The 22,541-nt window shown below is 33.3% G+C and overlaps 1 protein-coding gene across 1 annotated transcript; it reads left to right on the top strand.

The window, feature by feature from the left end:
• Nucleotides 1-123: 123 nt before the first annotated feature.
• On the top strand, nucleotides 124-17,459 carry LOC111504078 (lateral signaling target protein 2 homolog). The gene is made up of 4 exons (XM_023158566.2): nucleotides 124-447; nucleotides 4,436-4,714; nucleotides 9,483-10,903; nucleotides 14,306-17,459. The coding sequence occupies exons 1-4, from the start codon at nucleotides 409-411 to the stop codon at nucleotides 15,009-15,011; spliced, it is 2,445 nt and encodes an 814-aa protein (XP_023014334.2). The 5' UTR covers nucleotides 124-408; the 3' UTR covers nucleotides 15,012-17,459.
• The last annotated feature ends 5,082 nt before the right edge of the window (nucleotides 17,460-22,541 follow it).

The raw sequence follows: 22,541 nt of genomic DNA, 5'->3' as shown, positions 1-22,541 counted from the left end.
AAAACTTCTGTGTGACCCAGATTTTGTCACTGCAGCCGATTTCAGTCACTCAGACTTCAGTTAAATCAGCATTTTCTAAATGAACAAATAAAAGAAGAAGATAACTATTCAGATTCAGATTGTCAAGTTACTTGTCATTTTTCAGAACATGATTTGTTAAGTCAAACTTTCTTTTATTAGATTATCTATAAGTTATTCTACAACAAAAGCAAACATTCTTCATAAACATTATTAATTCAGTCACCGGAATTTACTGAATTCAATAAGAAACTGGTAATAATTTTTTAAAGATGTCACCATGGAACTTTCACGTGCTCCAGTTTATGAATCAAAAACAATTTTATAAATTCTATTTGAACAATATGGAAAAGTTATGTTTGTGATAATCCTATTGTGAAGTAATGTGGTATGATGGAATCCATTCGAAAGTGGTTGTATAAACCTAAGGTTAGTACTTGAATTGATATATGTGAAAACTTGTTTTACAAAAGCCTAGCCACTGCTTTGGTATTGAGTGAAATTATTATATTTTTTCCTGATAACTTATTCAGTTCTATTGTTGGCTTCCAATTGTAATAATTTGTTTGTGTGTGAGTGAAACCCTCATTCCTTCTACGTTCATATATTTTTTAAACTTCATATAAATAATTACTAGAATATTTGAAAGTGAACGAAGCCCTTGTTAAATTCATTTATGACTAAAACAATCGATTAAGTCACCCATTATGCTGGTTTCACTAGCATCAAAGTAATTTTTGATATATAAGTAAGAAACAAGAATTATAAAAAAATTCAAATTCATTTCATTTGAATAATATAAAGATATTTACATAAGTATGTTAACACTTCAAGATTATACTGATAGGGAATTTCAAAATTGATGCAATTATTTCATTAATTTTTAGTATTTGAGTTCTTTGAATTCTCAAATCACTTTGATTACATTCATATCGACAGCTTTGATTCACTCAAAAACTCGATTGAAAATCTAGATTATCTAATAGAAATAGTTTCAATCCACTTCTGAAGGAGATCCAAGCTATCAAGAAAAAATAATGATCACCTTAAATTAATGTCATAGGAAGGCATTACAAGGTCATTACTTCCATTTTATTTGAATCAGTAGATACATAAAAATATATGCGAACACATTGAATGAAAAACAAAACATTGGATGTTGTTTACACATTTGTTTGTAAAAAAATAAAAATGAGTGCATCTATTTCAACACACAAATACATGTACTACAAATGTAGTCACATGAAAAATGTCTTTCAAATTTTGCTCTCCACATAGTTTTATTTAAGAAAATTTTGTTCTACCCAATGATCACATCACATAAATTGAATTTTTCTTGTGAACGTATCCATTCATATTAGAATACTTTAGACTTTTGCTTATGCATATACATAATCAAAATGATTAGTTACCCTGTTGCCAAATGCATACATGTTATTATTTATACATTATGTCTGGCGATCAAATGATGATATTGGTTTTCATAAATTTTGGATAATGATAATTTTTTGCTTGGAATTTACATTTCACAGAAAATTTTGGTAGTCGAATCTCTGATTTTATATACTGTTTAGTATTACCTTTGATTATTAACATCATTGTCAGTAAATTCAAAATATTTTATTAGCTTATAAAATTACCAGAACTCCTGATGCACTAAGCCACAGTAATTAGAGAAAACGTTGAGCAAAACCTTGACATTTGATCGAACTTGGCGTGATTTTTTTGGTCTTGGCTCTCCTGAGCTCTTCCATTGGGACGATTGGACTTTGTTTTCTATGTCATAACCATATACCAATGATTCGTCATCAGTTATGACCATTTTAAGTCAATCTAGGTCACCGTTGACATCATTCTACAATTTCTGAGAGTTGCTCGTGCGACGTTTTTTTTTTGTGAAAATTCAGTAATTTTGGAACGAACTTGTCTATACTGAATTTCATACCTATAGCATGCCTGTACTGTTCCACCAACCTCAAGGACTGATGGAGATCCTTTTCTCCAGAGGCATAATGCTTGAGATCATCTATATATAACAAAAGGGGGACCTTGTGCCTCCCGTTTTCAGAGGTGCCACCAGTTGTACCCTTGAATATTTCTGAGCGCAAAGGATAATTGCAATAGTGAGATGCATTAGAGATGCGGACTGAGAGAATCGCCCTGAAATACACCCCTTCTTAAAGTGACCCACCCTATTTGTTCAAGTCATCTCACTATTTAGTCGGGTACCGCAAAGCATGAACTCATGCAATGTTGTATCAAATCCCTTGCGGTAATTGATCTGACCCATAGAGAGGTTACGCTTATACTGAATCGACTGCTGGGTTACATATCTATCGATAAGCGGGTTCCCTTTACATCTAGTGGCTCCTCTCTTCGACCCGGTTTTCTCATATATTCGTTCGAATACTTGGTCAACTGCGGAGAGTATTCGTGCACGTAAATAACTCACAATACGAATTTGAGCATGTTATCGGTCTGTAATTTTTAGGCATCAACAAATCTCTGCTTTTGGAGATGCCTCTCGACAAACCAATTCAGAATCGGCTGTTATCCGTCCAGCCGTGAGTTGAAAACTCTGGCCAGGTGGCGGTGGTTGCTTGATGTTTTTTTCCACCAAACCAAGGGGCCTGGAGCAGCAAAGTTCTTGGAATCTACGAGGGCTCTTCGAATATCATCTTGGGTTTTCGGGTTGTGCAGTTCATTGAGCTCAGGCTGTCTAAGCTCCCGGCTGAAAGCTTTGAACTGCGCTAGGACTTTAGTGTCTGAGTTGAGTAGTGTTCATAGATGTCCTTCTAGAAGAGTTCTACCTGATCAGCGGTCGGCGGATTGTCTATAACACACAGAGGCTCTTGAAATAAGCGAGAAAGTTTCTGTTGGAATTTGAGATTTTCCCCGATACTTCTCGCTCGCCTCACTAGTGACTTCTTAGCAGCCACTAGCATTTATATCCTATCAAGGCAGTGCTGTTTGGTGGTCAGCAGCACGCTTCGACTCAAAGTGTTATGAATACGTCGTAGTTCGGCGCTATTTGACGTACTGTGGGCGTGAAAGACCTGTTGGCCGCCTTGTAATCCGTCACACATTGGATACGAGACGCTTGTTGTCTCGCCAACGTGATCTTAGCCTTCATCTAATGTACCCGTCGTTCAATCTTCCAAACCGCAAGACCGGAATTTCGTCCTTGGATTCGGAAAGCGATTGGGCACGGCGGTGTTAATTTGCCAGATGTCAGCCTCTTCTCTTAGAACACTATGAACCTCTGAATCCAAACATGTCAGTTCTTGTGGCTTCAGGTGCCTAATTATCTCCATTGATGATATGATGCGAGTCTCCTCTCCAGCCATGTCAATGGGTGGTAGAATTGTTACTTCCACTTCGTTAGCAGGCTGGGAAGGAGCTATATAGGTTATGGGCGGAAATGGCGGCAAACTCCGGATGTGTTTCACACCACAGAGCATGTATTCTTGTCACAGAGTATGCATAAGACTATTTCTCAGCTCATGCGTCTGTTGTCAGGGTTGTCATCGGTAGGCAAATCATCGTAATGGGCTTGGTTGGGCCTATAACCTTGTTATATCATTATTATTATTATTATTATTTTACTATACATAATAATGTGATCAAATAATTTTAAAGTATCATCAATGTCAACCTCTAAGAATGTAGTTGTTTTATTTTTCACAAGATCTTCCCTGAGTAATATTTTAGGTTGGGAGATTTGCATCACACCAGTTCTTGACTTTCATTAGATCAGTGTTAATTTCCAATCTCAGTCTTTCAAGATCTTTACCATGTCAAAAAATAGTTGTGTCGTCTGCAAAGAGAGATTTCCAGAGGTATCTGGCTGGGTGATGTCATTTATATAGAACTGGAAACTGACCTTTGAGGAACACCTGACTTTATGTTATTCAATTTGGAGGATGTTGTCATTTTTACGAACTGTTTTCGATTTTCTAGGTATCATTTCAACCATTCAGAAGCTCAGCTGTCAAAGCCAATAATGAAACAATCAGCCTTACTTCGACCGTTTCAGTAGATTATCTAGAAATTATCCCTTATTCGCAGAAAGATCCATTATTACATTTTTTGTAAATTTGTTTGGTTCAACGTATGTATTCTTTGGGTGTTTTGTAAGAAACTGATAAAATTCAATTATATATTGCAGTTCAAACGTAAGAATGGATCATACTTCGGAAAGTTTTGTATAATTGGGAGCTAATAGCAGGGTTTTTGATTGATGTTTTCTTGAATCACTATAAAAAATACTATTGGAGACTCGTTTAGTTTCATGTGTTTTTATTTCTAAAAAAAATATACATTTTTACGATATTTTTCAAATCTGCTTTCGTGTCATTAGACTACAATATTTTACTTTTGTTATTTTTGTATGATATTGGTATTTATAATCTTGCAGAAAGATGACAAGTCACTATTGGCACAATTTTTTTATGCTGATGAAGATCTCAACATTGTCGCCAATGAGTTAGATAGCTTTGACGGTAGAAAGGACCCGGAAAGATGCACCACCTTAGTCAATCAATTGCGGCAGGCACAAGACAAAGTATTAACAATTACCAATTCCATCATGGACGTTTTGATTGGAGACGAAAGGGCCGACAGAGATTTTAGGGTCAAATTTCCTGAAGATGTGCTCCAGGACAATCTTGCTGGCCAATTGTGGTTTGGGGCAGAGGTAATTACTAACAGAGATTTTTTTGTTTTTTCTTAAATTATATTTTCAACTAACCTGTTGGTTTGAACATTTACAAATTAACAAGTCGGTAGCCGGTAGGCGCTTTGTTCACTCACTCATACCTACCGCCGTGTTGGTCGGTGGTTCAAGCCGCAGGCTGAGTGATCAATTTGGACTTGTGTTAGGAATCACACGTTAAAAGGTAAGACCTCCTTAGTCCTTAGCTCGCACAAGTTTCGATTTCTGAGGGTTGTCGTTCACAGGGATGCCACAGCTGGTTAACGGAAATATTTTAAACATATTTTTTTTAAACATATGAGTATGATTGTCTGGAAAATAGTTTTTTTGTTGAAAGGAAGTGTTGATCTCTGTGTCGAAGAGTGGATGGTGATGGATGGACTCCTTGTATCACAATATTGACATTTAATGTTAAAGTAAAAGTTGACCAAGGATCACTTACTAAATCCCATAACTCCGAAATTGCAATGTAAAATACTTAAAGTCTGAATCTTTCTAAGCTAGTAATTTTTGAAACTAATGAATGAGTTTATTTTATTAGGAATATTCTATGTTATTGCAGTGACAAAAACAGTGAGTTTCAAAAAGTTTGCACCATATGGGAAATTTTTTTATTATCCATTTGTCAAAAAATTTTATTCTTGATAAAAATTGGTGCAGTGCGGGAAACTTGGATTTGAAGGGAGAACAAAAAAATAGAAATTTTGATTAAGAGGAAACTACTCTTATTTTCAACATAATAAAAAGTTTATTTAGAAAAGTTGTTTAAATTTGAAAACAATACTCAGATTTCAAATCACACCCACCTACGTAACGAAACAAATAAATCCATTTTTTTATGGCTCTAGCCTCATAGAGTGCTAGTATCTCATATACACCTTAGGCGGCTCCCCCATATTACTATAATAATATTTCAATGCGAAATTCAGTCCAGTTTATTATTCGAACTAGTATATAGAATTTTGTTGAAAATGGTTTAAATTTTTGGTGCAAAAGTGATATTTAACTCTGTATGTATGTCCATAATAACTATGAGTATGATTTAATGTTAAGAAATAATTGACTAAATTAATTAATGCTAAACAATTAAGTAATACAGATCTGTAAGTTTACAATCCCTTTAATCGTAGTGTTACCTCATAGGGTAGTCCTAAACGAAAACCTAATTACAAAAGCTTTCAGAAACCTGAATAATCAATCACTAAATGCTTAAATTTGCACATATCTTCCTTCCATAACTAAACATTTTATTGTTCCTACACAAAATTCTTTATTGATATTTTCTAAAATAGATTTCCATACAACATTGCCTAATGTACTTTTAATTGTTTATTGATATTTTTCTATCTTCAGATATTAGAACAATGCTTATCCATCCTCAAAATATTTATCTAAACAAAAAGTATTAATCTCAGAAAAATAAATTGAGAATTCTTCATACAATACATTTTATTGTTCCTACACAAAATGCTTTATTGATATTTTCTAAAATAGATTTCCATACAACATTGCCTAATGTACTTTTAATTGTTTATTGATATTTTTCTATCTTCAGATATTAGGACAATGCTTATCCATCCTCAAAATATTTATCTAAACAAAAAGTATTAATCTCAGAAAAATAAATTGAGAATTCTTCATACAATACAAATTTAGATTACACTGATTCTCATTATTGGATGCTTATAATATTTGGTTTAGGATATCATGAGGATAATTTTGGTAATTTAAATTGGAAGGTTATTTTTTTCTACTACTTTGGAGGTGTCTGAATTGTTCATTTCTCCCAAGTTTCCAGGAAACTATGTAGTCTGCTTTGTTGAAGCAGTTCCTCACTTCTCTTCTCGAACAGTCCCTTCATTCTCAGTTTATATATGGTAGTAATATCTAACATATATAAATTACGTGTCACGTTGTTTATCCGCGATGGACTCCTGAACTACTTAACCGATTTCAATCAAATTTGCACACTGTTCGCAATTTGATCCAACTTGAAAGATAGGATAGCTTACATCTTAATTAATAGTCGCAATATTATTCACAATTATCTGTTAACTCCAAATGATTTCAAAACAGATGCGATATCTGTTGACTGGATTGAGTAAGTAATCAATAGATGACGCTGCTATGTTAAACATACAAGTGTAAATTATCCAATTGAATTTTTAAAATCACTAGATATGCCTGGAATGCCATCACATAATCTTCGATTAAAGATTAGTTCCCCACTTTATTCTCCTATGTAATTTGAATGCACCTCAATTATGCAACGGTACGCTTTTGGTCATCAAAAAATCACTGGATATATTCTTGGAGCAACCATTTTAACTGGGAAGTTTAAAGGAAAAGTGGTCCTGTTGCCACGTATTCCAATGATACCATCAGATTCTACCATACCCTTCAGAAGGCTACAGTTTCCTATTCGTTTAGCTTTTGCCATGTCTATAAATAAGTCTCGAGGCCAAACAATGTCCATTTGTGGTTTAGATTTGGAAAATCCATGTTTTTCTCATGGGCAACTATATGTTGCATGTTCACGTGTAGGGAAACCGTCGAATATATTTGTGTTAACTAAAGACAGGTTAACCAAAAATATTGTCCACCGATTAGTGCTAATTTAAATTGAAAGTATTTATAATTCAAAATAATAAATATCATTGTGAAATATTTAAGACTCTCTGCCCTACCTACCTCATGCATAAGTTTAAGTGTCACATGTTATTTACTAATAACTTTGTAATATACTCATTTGTTACAAAATTGTATAAACATAATAAATACATTTTAAAATTAATTCTTTTGTATTGATTTTTACTTAATTTCAACTGTACGAAAATTTTAATCAATCGTGTTCAAAGTCCTTCCCCTTCAAATCCCAATCCAGTGGATTTTTATACCAGCTTTAACGTTTCCGTTTTCGTTCGTAAATAATAGTTTCATTTTACTAAGGGGTTACGTTAGTAGAAAATCTGTCATGGAGGTCGCCATATTATTTCACAAATGGTATCTATGTAAAAAAGCATGGTAGTCTCCGTGACTGATGAAAGTGAATGTGTTGATGGTAGACGACGTCGGTATTAATGAAGACAACACGTAAGATATTTTTAGACAAAGTGAAAACTGAAGAAAATTAAAACTGAAAATGAAATACCAATCCAGAACTAAAATAAATTGAGTAACTCATTGGTACACGTGCAGAGCCATTAGATACATTGTTTGATACACATTTTACATGTTTTTAATTTTTCTTTTTTATGCAACAAAGTATTCCACTTCAATGAATTTATAACACAGTAATGAAACACACGGAACCATCTAAGTATCTTTGAAAAATGTTTTGATTCGGTACCTTTCCATACAAAACCAATGAAACGCTCCTTCTATTTTCATTTTCTGAGTGTATTTACAATTCCACAAAATATCCTGCTGTTAATTTTGTGTTTTGTTTGTGTAGTTATTATCATTTTAATAGTTATCAGTATCGTTTTTTTTTTAATGAAAAATGAGAAATGAAACTTCATGATTTTTTACAACTTTTATTTGTAAATAAAGTTACTGCAATTTCGTCCTAAAAGAACATTTTCAAACTAATACTATAAACCAATCTGTTTATTATGTTAGTTTGAAAATGTCCTTATAGGACGAAACTGCAGTAACAACTCTCAAAAGTTGAAACTTGTGCGTGCTAAGGACTAACGAGGTTTTTCAAATGATTTTCACCTGATTTATGATTTCATTTGTTCAGACAATGCGATCATTAGAAGGCTCACATTTCCACCAATAGACCGATACCACTTCCATATAATAATTTTCACTTGTTACCACTCAAAAACCCAACTTTGATCGTTTAAAAACCCACATGAAAGTGTTGGTGTAGATGATTTATTACATTCGCCATTATATGTAATGTATATAATAGCGAATGTAATGAATCATTGTTAGTTTATTGTATAAGTTTGAAAATGTCCTTATAGGACGAAACTGCAGTAACGTTAGTTACAAATGAAAGTGGTAAAAAACACAAATTTTCCTATCTCTTTTCATTGTTACTCGAATATTGTTTGAAAATACAAATAATTGGACCAAAATATGTTAAAAGAACAGCAAAGTTGAATAGCAAAACTTTTAAGAAGGCTACATTGTAATCTATACAGGCTCATAAAAATCAACCACCAAATGTGGACTGCGATGTGGAGATACGCAACATATAAAAACAACTAATCAAGCTAGAAAACAGTCTATAGAGAAAGTGGGGAGAAGAACAGTCCAGTTGTAACCCAAAGACGATTGTGGATACTAGCAATCAAAAAAATCTTGAAGTAACTTGGTTTCAAACCCTTTTCTAATTTTAAAGTTTTTTTGGTATATTTTCACCATTTATATTGGTTATTTTATTTTACTGCATTTTTATTTAACTTTTTTATTTTTTGTATATAATTGATGTTTAACTTATTGTGTAACCCATTATTAATTGATTTCCATTTCAGGTCAAAATATTTTGTTTTATTTAGCATTCTTACAACTGTTGCTATTTAACTTTGCTTTTTTAACTAACGCAACCAAATATTTCAGACAGATTATTATTTTCAGTATTTTCAATAATTTTTCATTCATTTCATTTTCATTTTATTTGCTTTTCCATAGATGTCACATCTGTTAACGCCATTTTAGACAATGAAAGTCCGAACTTGAAACAATAATTTACTTACTCAGCTAATACAATTAAAGAAATCGTATGAATTAATTTCAGTGCCTGGCCGCTGGTTCATCGATTATGAATAGGGAATCAGAAAGTACTGTGATGCGACCATTGGCGAAAGCAGTGACAAAAAGTCTAGAAAACGTGAGAAACCTTCTTAGAGATGCGTGTCTTCGAAACAACACTCCGAACGGTCCAATAAAGCTCGATTCCAATGAGCTTGTTACTGAAATGCTACTAGAGAGCCTCAAAATATTCGACAGACTCTTTGCTGAATTCGAATTAGCATATGTGAGTGCCATGGTGCCTGTAAAATCAACTCTGGAGTATGAGTTGCAAGAGCTCATAGGGGTTCTGTTTTCAGAAACCTTGCAGAGAGCTCTGAAAATGAAACTTTTGACCCAAGAAATGGTGGACGACTGTGATCCTGCTTTAATGTTCACCATTCCTCGTCTAGCTATTGTCAGTGGCCTTCTAATTTTTCCAAATGGACCTTTATTCATTGACAAACCTGTCGAAGAAATGAGTGAAATGTTCCGACCTTTCCGAACTCTTTTGCATAAAATTCGGGAATTGCTGTGGATTTTGAACAAAAGAGAATTGTATATGTTGGAAAAATTATTATGTGATAACGAACAGATTAGTGACTTAAAATCGGTTAGTAATGTAGGTGTTGATAGCAATTTGGATGATTTTATCAACCAATTTTATACTGATTACCATCTTTGTGAAGACTCTCTTTTAAATTCCGTTTCGACAAGTGCCAATAATGTTGGAAGTGCTAGTAAACAAGAAAGTGTTCAAAAGTCTCCTCAACGAAATTATGCCAACATCATAGATATACCCTCAACTTCTGGACATTTGATACCTAAAACTGTGTTCCATCACACCATCATTGCAGCATCATCTGTGTCTCCTTCTCACAGAATCCGACATGAATCACCTCCTGATCATGATTCATTGGAAGTGATTTCGGTAGCGGCTGCCACACTTTCTTCCATTCTCACTACTACTGATGTACTGTCCAATCAGAAAGATTCAAAACCCACGACACATCTCGAAGACCTTGAATCTCCCAATGACTCCGGTATTTGTACTGAAACTACCAGTTTGGACAGATCTCCTAGCTTGGAGCTGAACGAGTCTAAAAAGTGCAATTGTTCTGGTAACTTTGCTTCGGCAACTTGTCCTTGTAAAAAATCTGCACCTCAGCGGCCCGTCATAGTTGTCAAGAATTCACTACGAGCAAAATCTTGCCACTCACCGGGAACAAGCAATTCATCATCGTTTTCTATGAATAAGAAGAAAATGAATGATAGGGCTGCAAGTGGAATAACCGATGAAGATTCTCCAAGCTCAGAAAGCTCTGAAACTTCCTCTTTCCACAGCATTTGTGCTGATGATGAAGAAATAGCGCTCGCCATGCAAGCTGCTGAGTTGGCTAGTAGGAATGAAGTTAGAGCAAAATTTAGGTGAGAAGTATTATTTACTTAACAAAATACAGAAAATCAATTTTGCATGCAATAAGGTAAAAAAATATTTATGATTCACAATTCCCTATACTATTAGTTACATACTCATTAATGTATATTTAACTTGATAATCTGTCCAATAATGGATAATGATTCTTGATGAATGTTAGAGGTTCCGAATTCCATTGTCTTATTGTTAACAGATTAAATCTTTGGCAAGAAAAAATTAATTATTCAAATACTAAAAATATAGGGACTAAATTTTGGGATGGGTATTAAAAAAAAGAAATTGAACTAAAATGAGAAAAAACAAACAATGATGATGAAATTGAAATGATTACATATCATTAATGAAAATCTGTATTCAGACTATAAGTAAGTTCAATTTTTCGTAGCTTCAAAGCATCTGGCAGACATTATTGCTAACAGGAAGTATTTCAATCAAATCAAATCAAATTTATTATTAATCTGAAGACCACAAGTGGTATAAGACATGTCAAAAATTTGGATTATAGAGACAAAAAGCAAAATTACAGAGTAAAAAGTTAAAATACAAGTACAGACAGAGTAGGTACACTACAATTTAAATATCAAGGTAAAATATGCAATTACACACAGAGTATGACAGAATATACTATCAGTGATTTATATACTAAAAAATTGTTCCAAAGTATAGAATGCACCCTCAATTAGTTCTTTTTTCAGTGACTTTTTGAATCTGAAATAGGTAGGTTCATCTTTAATGTTTTGAGTAATTTTATTAAAAATTCAAATTCCGATGCTTAGAGGACCGTTTTGTGATAGGTTTAATCTGTTTAGAGGAGTATTCAGCAAATGCCGATTCCTGGTAGAACTACCGTGAATGTCATTGCGACAGAGCAAAGTATTTCTATGTTTGTAAATGTAACAAGCAGTTTCCAATATGTAAAGAGAAATAAGAGGTAATACTTGTAGCTTTCTAAAGAGAGGTCTACTAGATTCAGTTTGGGGTTTGTAAAACATAGCACGAATGCCATTTTTCTATCTAATGAAGAGACGTTTGGCAGTAGGTGATTATCCCCATACTATGATTCCGTATGCCAGTCTCGACTGAATTTCTGCAAAATAGAAATTTTTCATTACTGGAGTTGTCAGGACTTTATGCATACAGCGTATTTGAAATATTTTGGTGTTAATATTTTTCATTAGAGTAGATACGTGGGTTTCCCAATTTAATGTATCATCTATATTCAGACCTAAGAACTTAACATAGATATTACGGTTCACGTTAGTGTTGTTTAAGGTCAGGTTGATATTTTCAATTTGTTTTTGTCTTGTATGGAAGATAAGAAATTCAGTTTTTGCTGGGTTCATATACAGCTTATTTTTTGAAAACCATTTTGCAATTTTATGCAGCAGCTTGTTCATTTGAATCATAAGATTCTTTAGATACCAAGATTGGTAGATCATCAGCATACAAGATAACTTTGAATTCTGATAAATAATTCACGATGTCTACCAGATATAGGGAGAACAGAATTGGAGCTACTACACTTCCTTGAAGAACACCTACTTTCACAGGTAGTGTACTGGAGTAGTGTGTAGTGATAAGACCTTTCATGTTATGAGATAATGATATATATTGATTTCTATTTGCAAGAAACGAGCTGAACCAATCATGTGCTCTTCCTCTAATGCCGAGTGCCCAGAGTTTGTCTAATAGCCGATTGTGTGGTAAACAATCAAAGGCTTTGCTCAAGTCACAGAATACTCCAATTGGACATTTTCTTTTGTCGAACTCTTCCAGAATATTGTTTATAGACTCAGTTGTAGCTGTAGTAGTTGACTGTGCTTTTCTGAATCCATGCTGTTCGGTTGGTATTAGATATAATTTCTCTATGAAAGGATTGAGTCTTTCTAGCATGCAATATTCAAACACTTCGGAAAATGATGGTGTTAAAGAGACTACCCTATAATTATCCAATTTTTTTCTACAGTTTTTTTGTGCACAGGTGTAACTTTTGAAGTTTTGAGTTGAGTAGGGACTGTGCCTGTCTCGAAAGAAAAGTTCACAATATAGGTGACCGATGATAATAGAAATGAGCTGAATTCTTTGATAACATTGCAAGGGAGGTCGTCAGGTCCCGCAGAGTGTTTGTTTTTGAGTTTCGCAAAGATGTGGATCATAACATTTTCTGTGAATGGCAGTTGCACCATGGATTGTAAGGTTCTATTGGGCATATCTGCAGAATCTTCAAGGGGGATTTTTGGAATGTCATTATTGATTTTTTTGGGGGCTGATATAAAGAAGTTGTTGAATATATTTGCAACTTTACCAGGGTCTGTAATTTATTAATTCCCCTGCAGAATTTGTATATTAGGTCGCATTGAATTTTTAAGTTTATTGATGATTGACCAGGAGGCCTTTTTTTTGTTTTCTGAATGTTGTATTACATCACTGAAGTGTAACTCTTTAACGTTCTCAATAAGTTGTTTATATTCAGCAAGCCTTTGCTTGTATATAGGTTTTAAATCAGGGTGGTATTTTTGAAGAATATATAGATCCTTTAATAATGAACTAGAGGCTTTTATTTCCTCCGAGACCCAGGTGCTGCTAGCTTTACTTTTGTTTTGGAAGTGTTTCAAGGGAAATGCTACATTGAAGTGAGATGCCAGAATATTGATGAAAGTTTTTATATTTGTCATTGCAGGATTTTGCATCATAAACAGAGACCCACTTTTCAGAATCAAGTAATTCTGCCATGTGCTGCTTATTGTTTTTGGAAAATATTCTTTTGTACCTAAAAGATTTTTCTGTCGGAGTGAGGTTCAACAGTGATTTATTAACGGAATTAATAATAAGTCTGTGATCAGAAATAGGTGTGTCTACTACTGAAGAGATCACCTGTACATTTGTAAAAACATTATCAATTTTGGTTCTTGAGTATCAAGTTATTCTTGTATAGTCATTTAGCAGCGTTAACTTTAAATTTTTAACAACATTCTATGAAATGTAAACAAAAATCGACACTCGAACTTAAAGAAAAGTGTGCAATATTTTTACATAACGTTTTTACCTGGTGGCTATAAATCGGTTGTTGGCTCAAGCTAGCAGATATGCATATTTTCATATTACATACTGATACTTCTCTATTCCATAATTTTTGTTTCTCCGAAAATAAATAGGTTTTGTGGCCCTGCGATCTTCCTGTATTCAGATATTCTGTTAAGTTTGTTGTCCACAGCTCCTATTCACCTTGAGCATCAAACATAAAGAAACATGGATAATAAAACTATTTTTCAAGAAAATATTCACCATACTAATTTTCATGAGTCTGTTCACATATGTACATCATTCTTATAATATATTATTTTCAGAAATTAGTCTTGAGGACTTATAAATTAATAAATTATTGGTTACAGGTCGAGTGAAGATCTACTTCATCGGTTATTTGTCTGTATTGCTGGTGTGGCAGATCAGCTTCAAACAAATTTTGCTTGTGACCTGAGAAATATTTTGAAATCAGTTTTTTTGATCAACACTTCTAGTCCTGAGTCAGCAAAAACTCTCGAATCTCCCAGTTTAGACGTCTCTATTGAATATCACCCACCTGAAGGAGATGTTATTGAAAATCATGAATTTTCTGTTGACCCCAATATTCTGGCCCAAGAAGCTTTATTCGACACTAATGTTTTCTTTCATCTGGATTCAGAAGAGTGTCCTTCAGAATATTCCAACCACCCCAGGCAACTTCAAAGTGATGAGCGCAGTTTAAGTTCTTTATCTTCAGACCTGAATAGGTATGCATCCTTACGAGAGGATATTGCTAACTTGGCAACCAGCATCATTTCCCAAGCTAACGAAACCAATGGCAGTAGGGAACAGTACGAGGAACATGACTTCTCGCGACCTCCCGTCTGGATCCCCGACGTTGAAGCCCCTAAATGTATGAGTTGTGGAGCCAACTTCACTGTTGTGAAACGTCGGCACCATTGCAGAAATTGCGGAAAGGTATTTTGTGCCAGATGTTCGTCCAATAGTGTTCCGCTCCCTAAGTTTGGTCACATAAAGCCTGTTAGAGTGTGTAATAAATGTTTCATATACAACTTAACCCCTTTCACGATGTAAGGGTTAAGGTTGTTCAATAATGTACTTAACTTTAAGACATAAATATTGTTCGAAAAATACCAAATGTTTTTCGCAATTTTGCTTGGTGTGCGTTTCCATGAAGACTTGCAATATTTCTCTCTCATTATGACATTTATCCAATAATCGAATTTATCACTTGATACTTTTTTCATTGCATAATTTTGTATATTAAGAGATTGATTAGGTTGTGAATGAGTGATATGCAAAAAATGACTATTAGAAACCTTCCGGGGATTACTTTATTGGAAGTTTTTTTAATAAGTGACCTTCATGTTTTTTTTATTTACCTTCTCGATTTTGATGTATATATACATTTATTTTTGGAAATGAATTGAAACAATCCAACTTGTTTTTTTACGGTAACTTAGAACCTGCTTAGTCTCAAATAACTGACAAAAGGGTTCTTCTATAATATTTTTTACAACGAAAGATCCAAGAAAAAACACTATCACTTGGAAAATTTTTCGGCAAAATCTCAAACCTTATGAAATTCTGGTGAGCTAACAATAATTATTTTGAAATTTTGATAATAGAAATATGTACAAAGGAGTAATCTGATCTTTCTTCAAGTGAGGTTTAGCAAACAATTCCTGGTTTCAAAATTGTGAAATTGGATCTAACAACTTCTCTTATACCAACTCATAAAATACTTTAGATATCAGAATGGTTTTGAATTTCATCAAGTTCCTCCATAGGGATCTACAAAAATATGTTCGTATATTCTAATAGATCATATTTGCCAATACATATGCAGATTTGAGACAAAGGTTAATCTCTGTATTATTTTAATGTTGAAATACAGTTTGAGATACTTTCGTCTCAAACAGAGTAACATATATCTACATATGTATTTACAAGTATGAATATGCAAGTTGAAACTGAAACAATTATTTCTGTTGAATCCTGATGATGAACTTGACAGAGTTAGGACTGTTGGCGAAATCATATTTTTTCATATTTCGATCAGCAAACCCCAACAAACAATGCTAAATAATATTGTGATTTGAATGTGCATTTCTTATAATTCAATTATTTTTGAAGTTGATAGCAAATCTGAAGCCAAGTTTGTTTCTATTTTTAGAGATAAGGCTAATGTCAAAAAATCGATTATTTCTGGGATTACTCTTTCAAATATAAATTTTAATATGCCACTTTTCTATCTAATATATAATAAATAGGAAATATTTACCTATTGAAAACACTGTTTCCACACCGAAAAAAAGTCTGTCTCTTGATCCATGTTTCTCTAAGTTAGTGACCGAACCCAACTAATTTAGCATCATTAGGAAATGACTACAACTAATGGTAACTTGGTTAGCAAAATGCTCGTTGAGAAACATTATTTTTGTTTTGATCTGGAGAAAATGCTTTCAGTAGATTAATTTTACGCCAGAAGTTCCAATTCTTCCTGTCAGGAAATATTTATTTTCTCAAAATTATGTTGTCTTCACTAACTACATATGGAATTTCCTTTGTCTAAGCTGGCAGTAACTGCGTTTGATTTTTATGCTTCAAATTATTCTGAAGGTTGAAATATCTTGGAAAAACTGTTTTGTCTCTGAGAATGATTGCTATTTTTTCAACAAAAAAAATTGAAGTATCATGTGTTACTAAATATTACTGTCATTTTATTTACTTTTGGTACTTGTGAATCAAAGTGTGTCTTGTTTGCTATTACACTGATAACTTTTTCCATTACAGAAGTTGTTTATTTTTCTACACCATATGAATTGATATCAAATGTAAAATCTGTCTATCATTTCAGTTTTGTTTTTTGGTTCCTGAAGAGATGGATAAAGTTACCGAGACTGACTACAACTATATATTTAATTTTATATCTATCATATATTGTGCTTGTCAACTGCAGTTGTTTTATTTAATATTTTGGATCTACTAAAACCTTATGTGTAGAGCATTTTTTGAGTCTTTAAGAAATTTGTTTTTACATCCCCTTTATTTTGCAAAAAATGAATACATTTTAGTTTTCAGTATTATTTATACAATGAATAACATTTATTTCAATATACATATTACAAACTTTTCATTTCTTGGATAACATATATTTTCAGGTCTGTTTCAGATTTGCAAATTTTGCATGAGTACTGAAGATGCTCTATACCTCTAAGGTCGAAACTAATCATCATCGCTGTTTCACTTGACACATGAATGCAGACTGAAAATACACAATAACACCTTTTTTATGATAATATATCTTACATACATAATTTCCTTCAATAAAGTTTCAATTTATTCAAGGATATTTGTTTAAAATTCCTGAAATCTTGAGTAAGTACAAAAATTAAAGCTCGCTAATGAATTTTTGCAGTGTTTTTAATTATTGTACTGAAATCTTTTGTGATAAACTTGTATATTTATTTATAATATGGTTCATGGGATAATATGTCCAATAAAGATTATTTTTGACCAGTTTTTTTTTAATTCAAGTTGACCTCTCATATAACTCATAAATAAAAATTGTCCATACCTGGTTCCAAAATGTTTTTTCGGGCGGAGAACAAATTGTCAGTATTATGGATAATATTCATATGAGAGAGTCATTTGTGATGTTACTCAGGGATCTTTTGAGTTCTCTTTTTCCAATCTCTATCCAATTTAGATTCGAATGAGGAAACAAATATTATACGAGATAGTGGTTGAATTGTCAATCAATCAAAAAATGCTTTATTGTAGAAGAATACAAAACTCTGTTGAAAAAGTTGACCAAAAACTAGGATTGCAAAATAATATAGATAGATAGACATATACTTTATTGTCCAAGAAAATACAATCTTATTGACAAATAATAATAATAATATTTATTGGCAAGGATACATTGTCCAATGATACAAATTGTACGAGTCAATTTCCAAATAAATATAGAATTCCCACAGAAGGATATACCTGTGCGTGGGGTCTGCAGAAATTTGAATACTAATGAATACAATTTAAAATTTGAAATATAAAGTGGTATGAGTAAATAAATAAAAGGTAAGACGTTTTAAAATTATCAGACATATTATTTTAATTATATCATCAATCTTCTTGTATGAATATGTGAATCAGTTTCTATGCATGTCACTATGATAGTAAACATTTTTCATATCAACGTGTTGGTGTATCTGAAGCCTTGGCAAGCCTAAGACCCAGGTTTTGAGTTTATTCTTAAATGAATTATCACTCCTGATATTTTTTATATGATGTGGGACGAGATTATATAACCGAGGAGCTAGGTATGAGTAAGACCTTTGAAGGATGTTTCCTTGAATTCGGGACATATGCATTATTTTTTTGTCGAGTTTCATATTGGTGTTCTATTATCCTTAATTCATGTCTATTATTATGTTGTCTTATTATAGTTTAGAGAAAGTAGAGTTGTCTTATGTCTAGAATTGATGTTTTTTTTATAATGAGTCGGTCGGGTAGGTTCTTTTTTTGAGGTGGATAATTTTCAATACTGATTTTTGTGTCTGTTCTAGGTGTTTCAGAAAAGTTGTGTTTGCTGCTCCCCAAGCAATTATTCCGTATGTAAGGTGGGTTTCGAACAATGCATAGTATAGCATTCGCATCTGGGCTGTTTGTAGGTATGGTCTCACGTATTTTAATCTATATGCTTGTTAAAAAATCTGGTACGTATGGCACTTCAAAGGATAAAAGAAAAGAAACAATTCAAAAATACAAATACCCAGAAACACAATTTGAGCAAAAATAAGTTCACAAATTTAATAAAGTTTGTTGACAAAATAGTTTGTCTTGTCCCTTTAAAAAAATATAAAAAACAAATATACACAATTTGAACATAAGTTCAAATGTCATGGCAATAAAATAAGATATATCCCAGTATAAAATATAATTTAAAGTATACGTGTCAACATAAACAACACAAAAAAGTCATATATTAAATCACAGCAAAGTTCCATTGTAATATTCATCAAGATTATAGTACGCCTTTGTTGCAAGGGCATCTTTAACAAGATTTCTAGACTTTTTATAGCTTTTTTCGTCCCTAATTTCGTAAGGTATGTGATTTTACAGCTTTTCACTCTCATAAGTTGAAGAATACTTTGACTTGTTCTTGGAATAGAAAGATGTATTTTATTTTCTGTTACGTGCTGGTTTATGTAATTTATATGTGCCGGAGTTCCAACCATATTATGTTTTTTGAAATCAGGCAAACAGGTTCCACTATGGAAATACAAATAACAGTGAGAATGTTTTCTCTCAAAAATAATGGTCTGCATGACTCACGCACTCCCACCTTGCATAAGTATCTAATTGCTCGCTTTTGCAAAACAAACACTGAATGAAAAAGTTGTTGACTGCAAAATCCCCAGAAGGCAACACCATATCTCAGTTAGGACTCAATCAGGGAATGATATACCATTTTTGTTGTGGATGAAGTGCATAATATCCTAATGCTAATTTTTTATTCAAAGCTGAAATATGTTGATAAAATTTTAATTTGTTATCAAAGAACATTCCTAGGAATTTGGATTAGTTTTTATTCTCAAGAATTTGTCCATTCAAGTATAAATTGTTAATATCACAGCCGAAGGTGAGTAGGTTTGCTTTTTAATACTAAAGCACAAGTAGTTTGCATCGCACCATTTTTTCACAACTTATAAATCTAAAATTAGAAGTATTTTTTCCATGTCAAAGGAGCGTGGTGTCATCCGCAAAGATCGTAAAAATTCCTTGAATTGGGAGAGTAACAAGGTCATTTACATATATAAGGAAAAGAATCGGGCCCAGTACTGATCCTTGTGGAACGCCCCATAAGATATCCTTGGTGTGTGATAGTTTTTCGTTTGATCTTACTGTTTTCTATCACTTGAGTAAGACCTGAACCAGTCATTACACGCTCCTCTAAAGCCATAGTAGTTCAACTTTTGCAAAAGTAGTTCATGATATACACAATCAAAAACTTTGGAGAAATCGCAGATTACTGCAGCTACGACCTCACCATTGTTGAGATGTGTGTAGACATGTTATTATAAGTCGGTAGAAGGTTTACATATACTAGAACTAGACTGGGTTCATTGGGATGCAAGTGGAAATACACTCAGGATACCTATATCTGACGGGAATAAATTGAGCTGTGAAGTGTACAATGAAAAGGAAAAAATAGTATAATTTTAATATGGAAATATTCAATTAAATATATATCATACATTGAAAAAATATGATTATATCATATTCAAAAGGTTGAAGATCATCCTCAAGGAATTCATTTGTGCTGTAGTATACGTGAACTGTTCAAAAAAATTAGGTGAATGTTCAAATTTCGCGTGCTACGTACATTCGATTAGCGATTGTTTTCATATTGGTACCCTCGTCTCGAACATATGTTCACAGTTTCAGCTTATGAGCATGTTTAGTTTATTGGTGAGAGGCATAAAAGTTAGAAGTAACATGCGTATTCGGAGATTTTCTGTTTTCGAAAAAATAAATTGAAAAATTTTCATTAAATTTTGCTCAAAAACTCTTGAAATGTTGACAGTGGCATACGGTGATTGTACTCCAGACAGAAAATGTTTACAAGTGGTAGAGAAGGTCGAGAAGATGTGAATGACGACGCTCGCCCTGGACGCCCCAGCACATCAACAACCGATGAAAATGTTGAGAAAATGAAGAACATTGTTATGGAGAATTGTCGAATCACTATCAGAGAAGTTGCTGATGATGTCGGTATATCGGGTGGTTCATGCCATGCAATTTTTTCGAAAATTTTGGGCATGAAGCGTGTGGTAGCGAAGTCCGTTCAATAATTACTGACATCGACACCAAAGTCCAATCGTCCCAATGGAAGAGTCCGGGACCAAAAAAAGCACGCTAAGTTTGATCAAATGTCAAGGTTTTGCTCACTTTTTTCTTAGATTACTGTGGCGTAGTGAATCAGGAGTTTTTTCCTGCTCACTCGTCATTGCTTGTTAGTAAATTTTAGACTTAAAACAACACCATAATCATGCCTCAGCCACCGTATCACTAGATTTGGCTCCCTGCGACGTTTTCCTGTTCCCAAGTTCAAAAAGACCCATGAAAGGACGACGATTGAGTGGATCAAAACCGAATCGCTGAGAGAGCTCAAGGACATACCATAAAGTGCATATCAGAATTGCTTCGAGGGTAGGAAAAAACGCTGGTACAATACTATTATATCTGAGGGGAAACATGAATAAATAAATATTTTGTGAGAAAAAAAAATTATTGTTTGTTTAGATATATTATCTGATGAGTACATATAGGTATGTATATGAGTGTATTTGTATGCATACTTTTTTTTCAAGTTTCAGTTCTGATTTAACTTTTTTTGTGGGCTCTGTTCGTACTTAGTTATGTTATAGTTAGTTTTTTGAATTATTGTTTTTTTCCCTGCTATAAACATTGTATGATTCTTGAGCAAATACTTCGTTATTATTATTAAAAAAAAGATATATCATTAGATTTATTGAATGAAAGTCATTTTTTGTGGAGGAAAATAAGTTTTTTATCGACCTTTCCTGGGTATTTTCACCTTCGACAGATGTCAAAGAAATAAATAATCAGCAGAGGAATAACTGCAAATATTTTTAATTTTTTTGTCCATTTCTGAAAACGGAGACAGATTTTGACCTTCGAAACGTCAAGATAAGTAGTGTATTATTTCTTAGTAATTTTTTTGATAGGCAATATTGTTAGACACGACAAGTTACTGATAAAAGTTTTGAGTTGAGTAAGATATAAAGGTCAACCTCAACCCAATATATTTCTCCATAAAGAAAAAGATCAAAATAAAAACCGTTTGATTCTATTGGAAATTAATTGGGCACTACCATAATTCAACGTGTTTTTTGGCTATTTTTTATTTTATTTTGGTAAGTCAATGAACTGAAGATGACCTTTATCTTTATTCCCTGATTGAGATTCACGAGTATGAGTATTGAAGAAATCTAATATATAAAAATGGATGTTTGTTGGTTGGTTGGTAAGTGATAAACTTCTACATCGCTCAACCGATCGTGATGAAACTTGACATGTATAAATAATTTTTCATAAAGGTTTTTAGGCTATCAATTTTTCTGTAACTCGCCGCTAGATGGCGCTGTAGAACAATTTTTTGAAAGCACTGTTCTATAACTCCGCGCACGCCTAGATTCGTTGATTATGATTCTGTCAAAACATTGGAACAGAAGCGATACAGCAACATAGTACCGTACAGTTGTTGCCGCGGGCAACGAGCAGATAGTTGTTGGTTCACAGATGGATCAAAAACACCTTCCGGTGCAGGTGTTTTCAGTCGCAAACCCAGGACAGGGATATTAATCTGCCTAGGAACCTATGCGACTGTATTTCAAGCGGAAATTTACGCTATTGAATTGTGTGCGTAGAGATTGGAAGAATTCAACCTCATACACAAGTCAATAAAAATATTCTCGGACAGTCAAGCGGCGTTGGAAGCTCTTGGCTCCTACCGAGCAACGTCTACCAAAAACGACTCTCTTCAGTAGGAAGACTTAACAGATTGTCTCTGGT

The sequence above is a fragment of the Leptinotarsa decemlineata genome, unplaced genomic scaffold (genome assembly GCF_025532065.1).
Source record: "Leptinotarsa decemlineata unplaced genomic scaffold, Ldec_3_MD MMD2_tig00000218_RagTag_RagTag, whole genome shotgun sequence".
Classification (NCBI taxonomy): Eukaryota; Metazoa; Arthropoda; class Insecta; order Coleoptera; family Chrysomelidae; genus Leptinotarsa; species Leptinotarsa decemlineata.
This window is presented reverse-complemented; position numbering and strand designations above follow the sequence as displayed.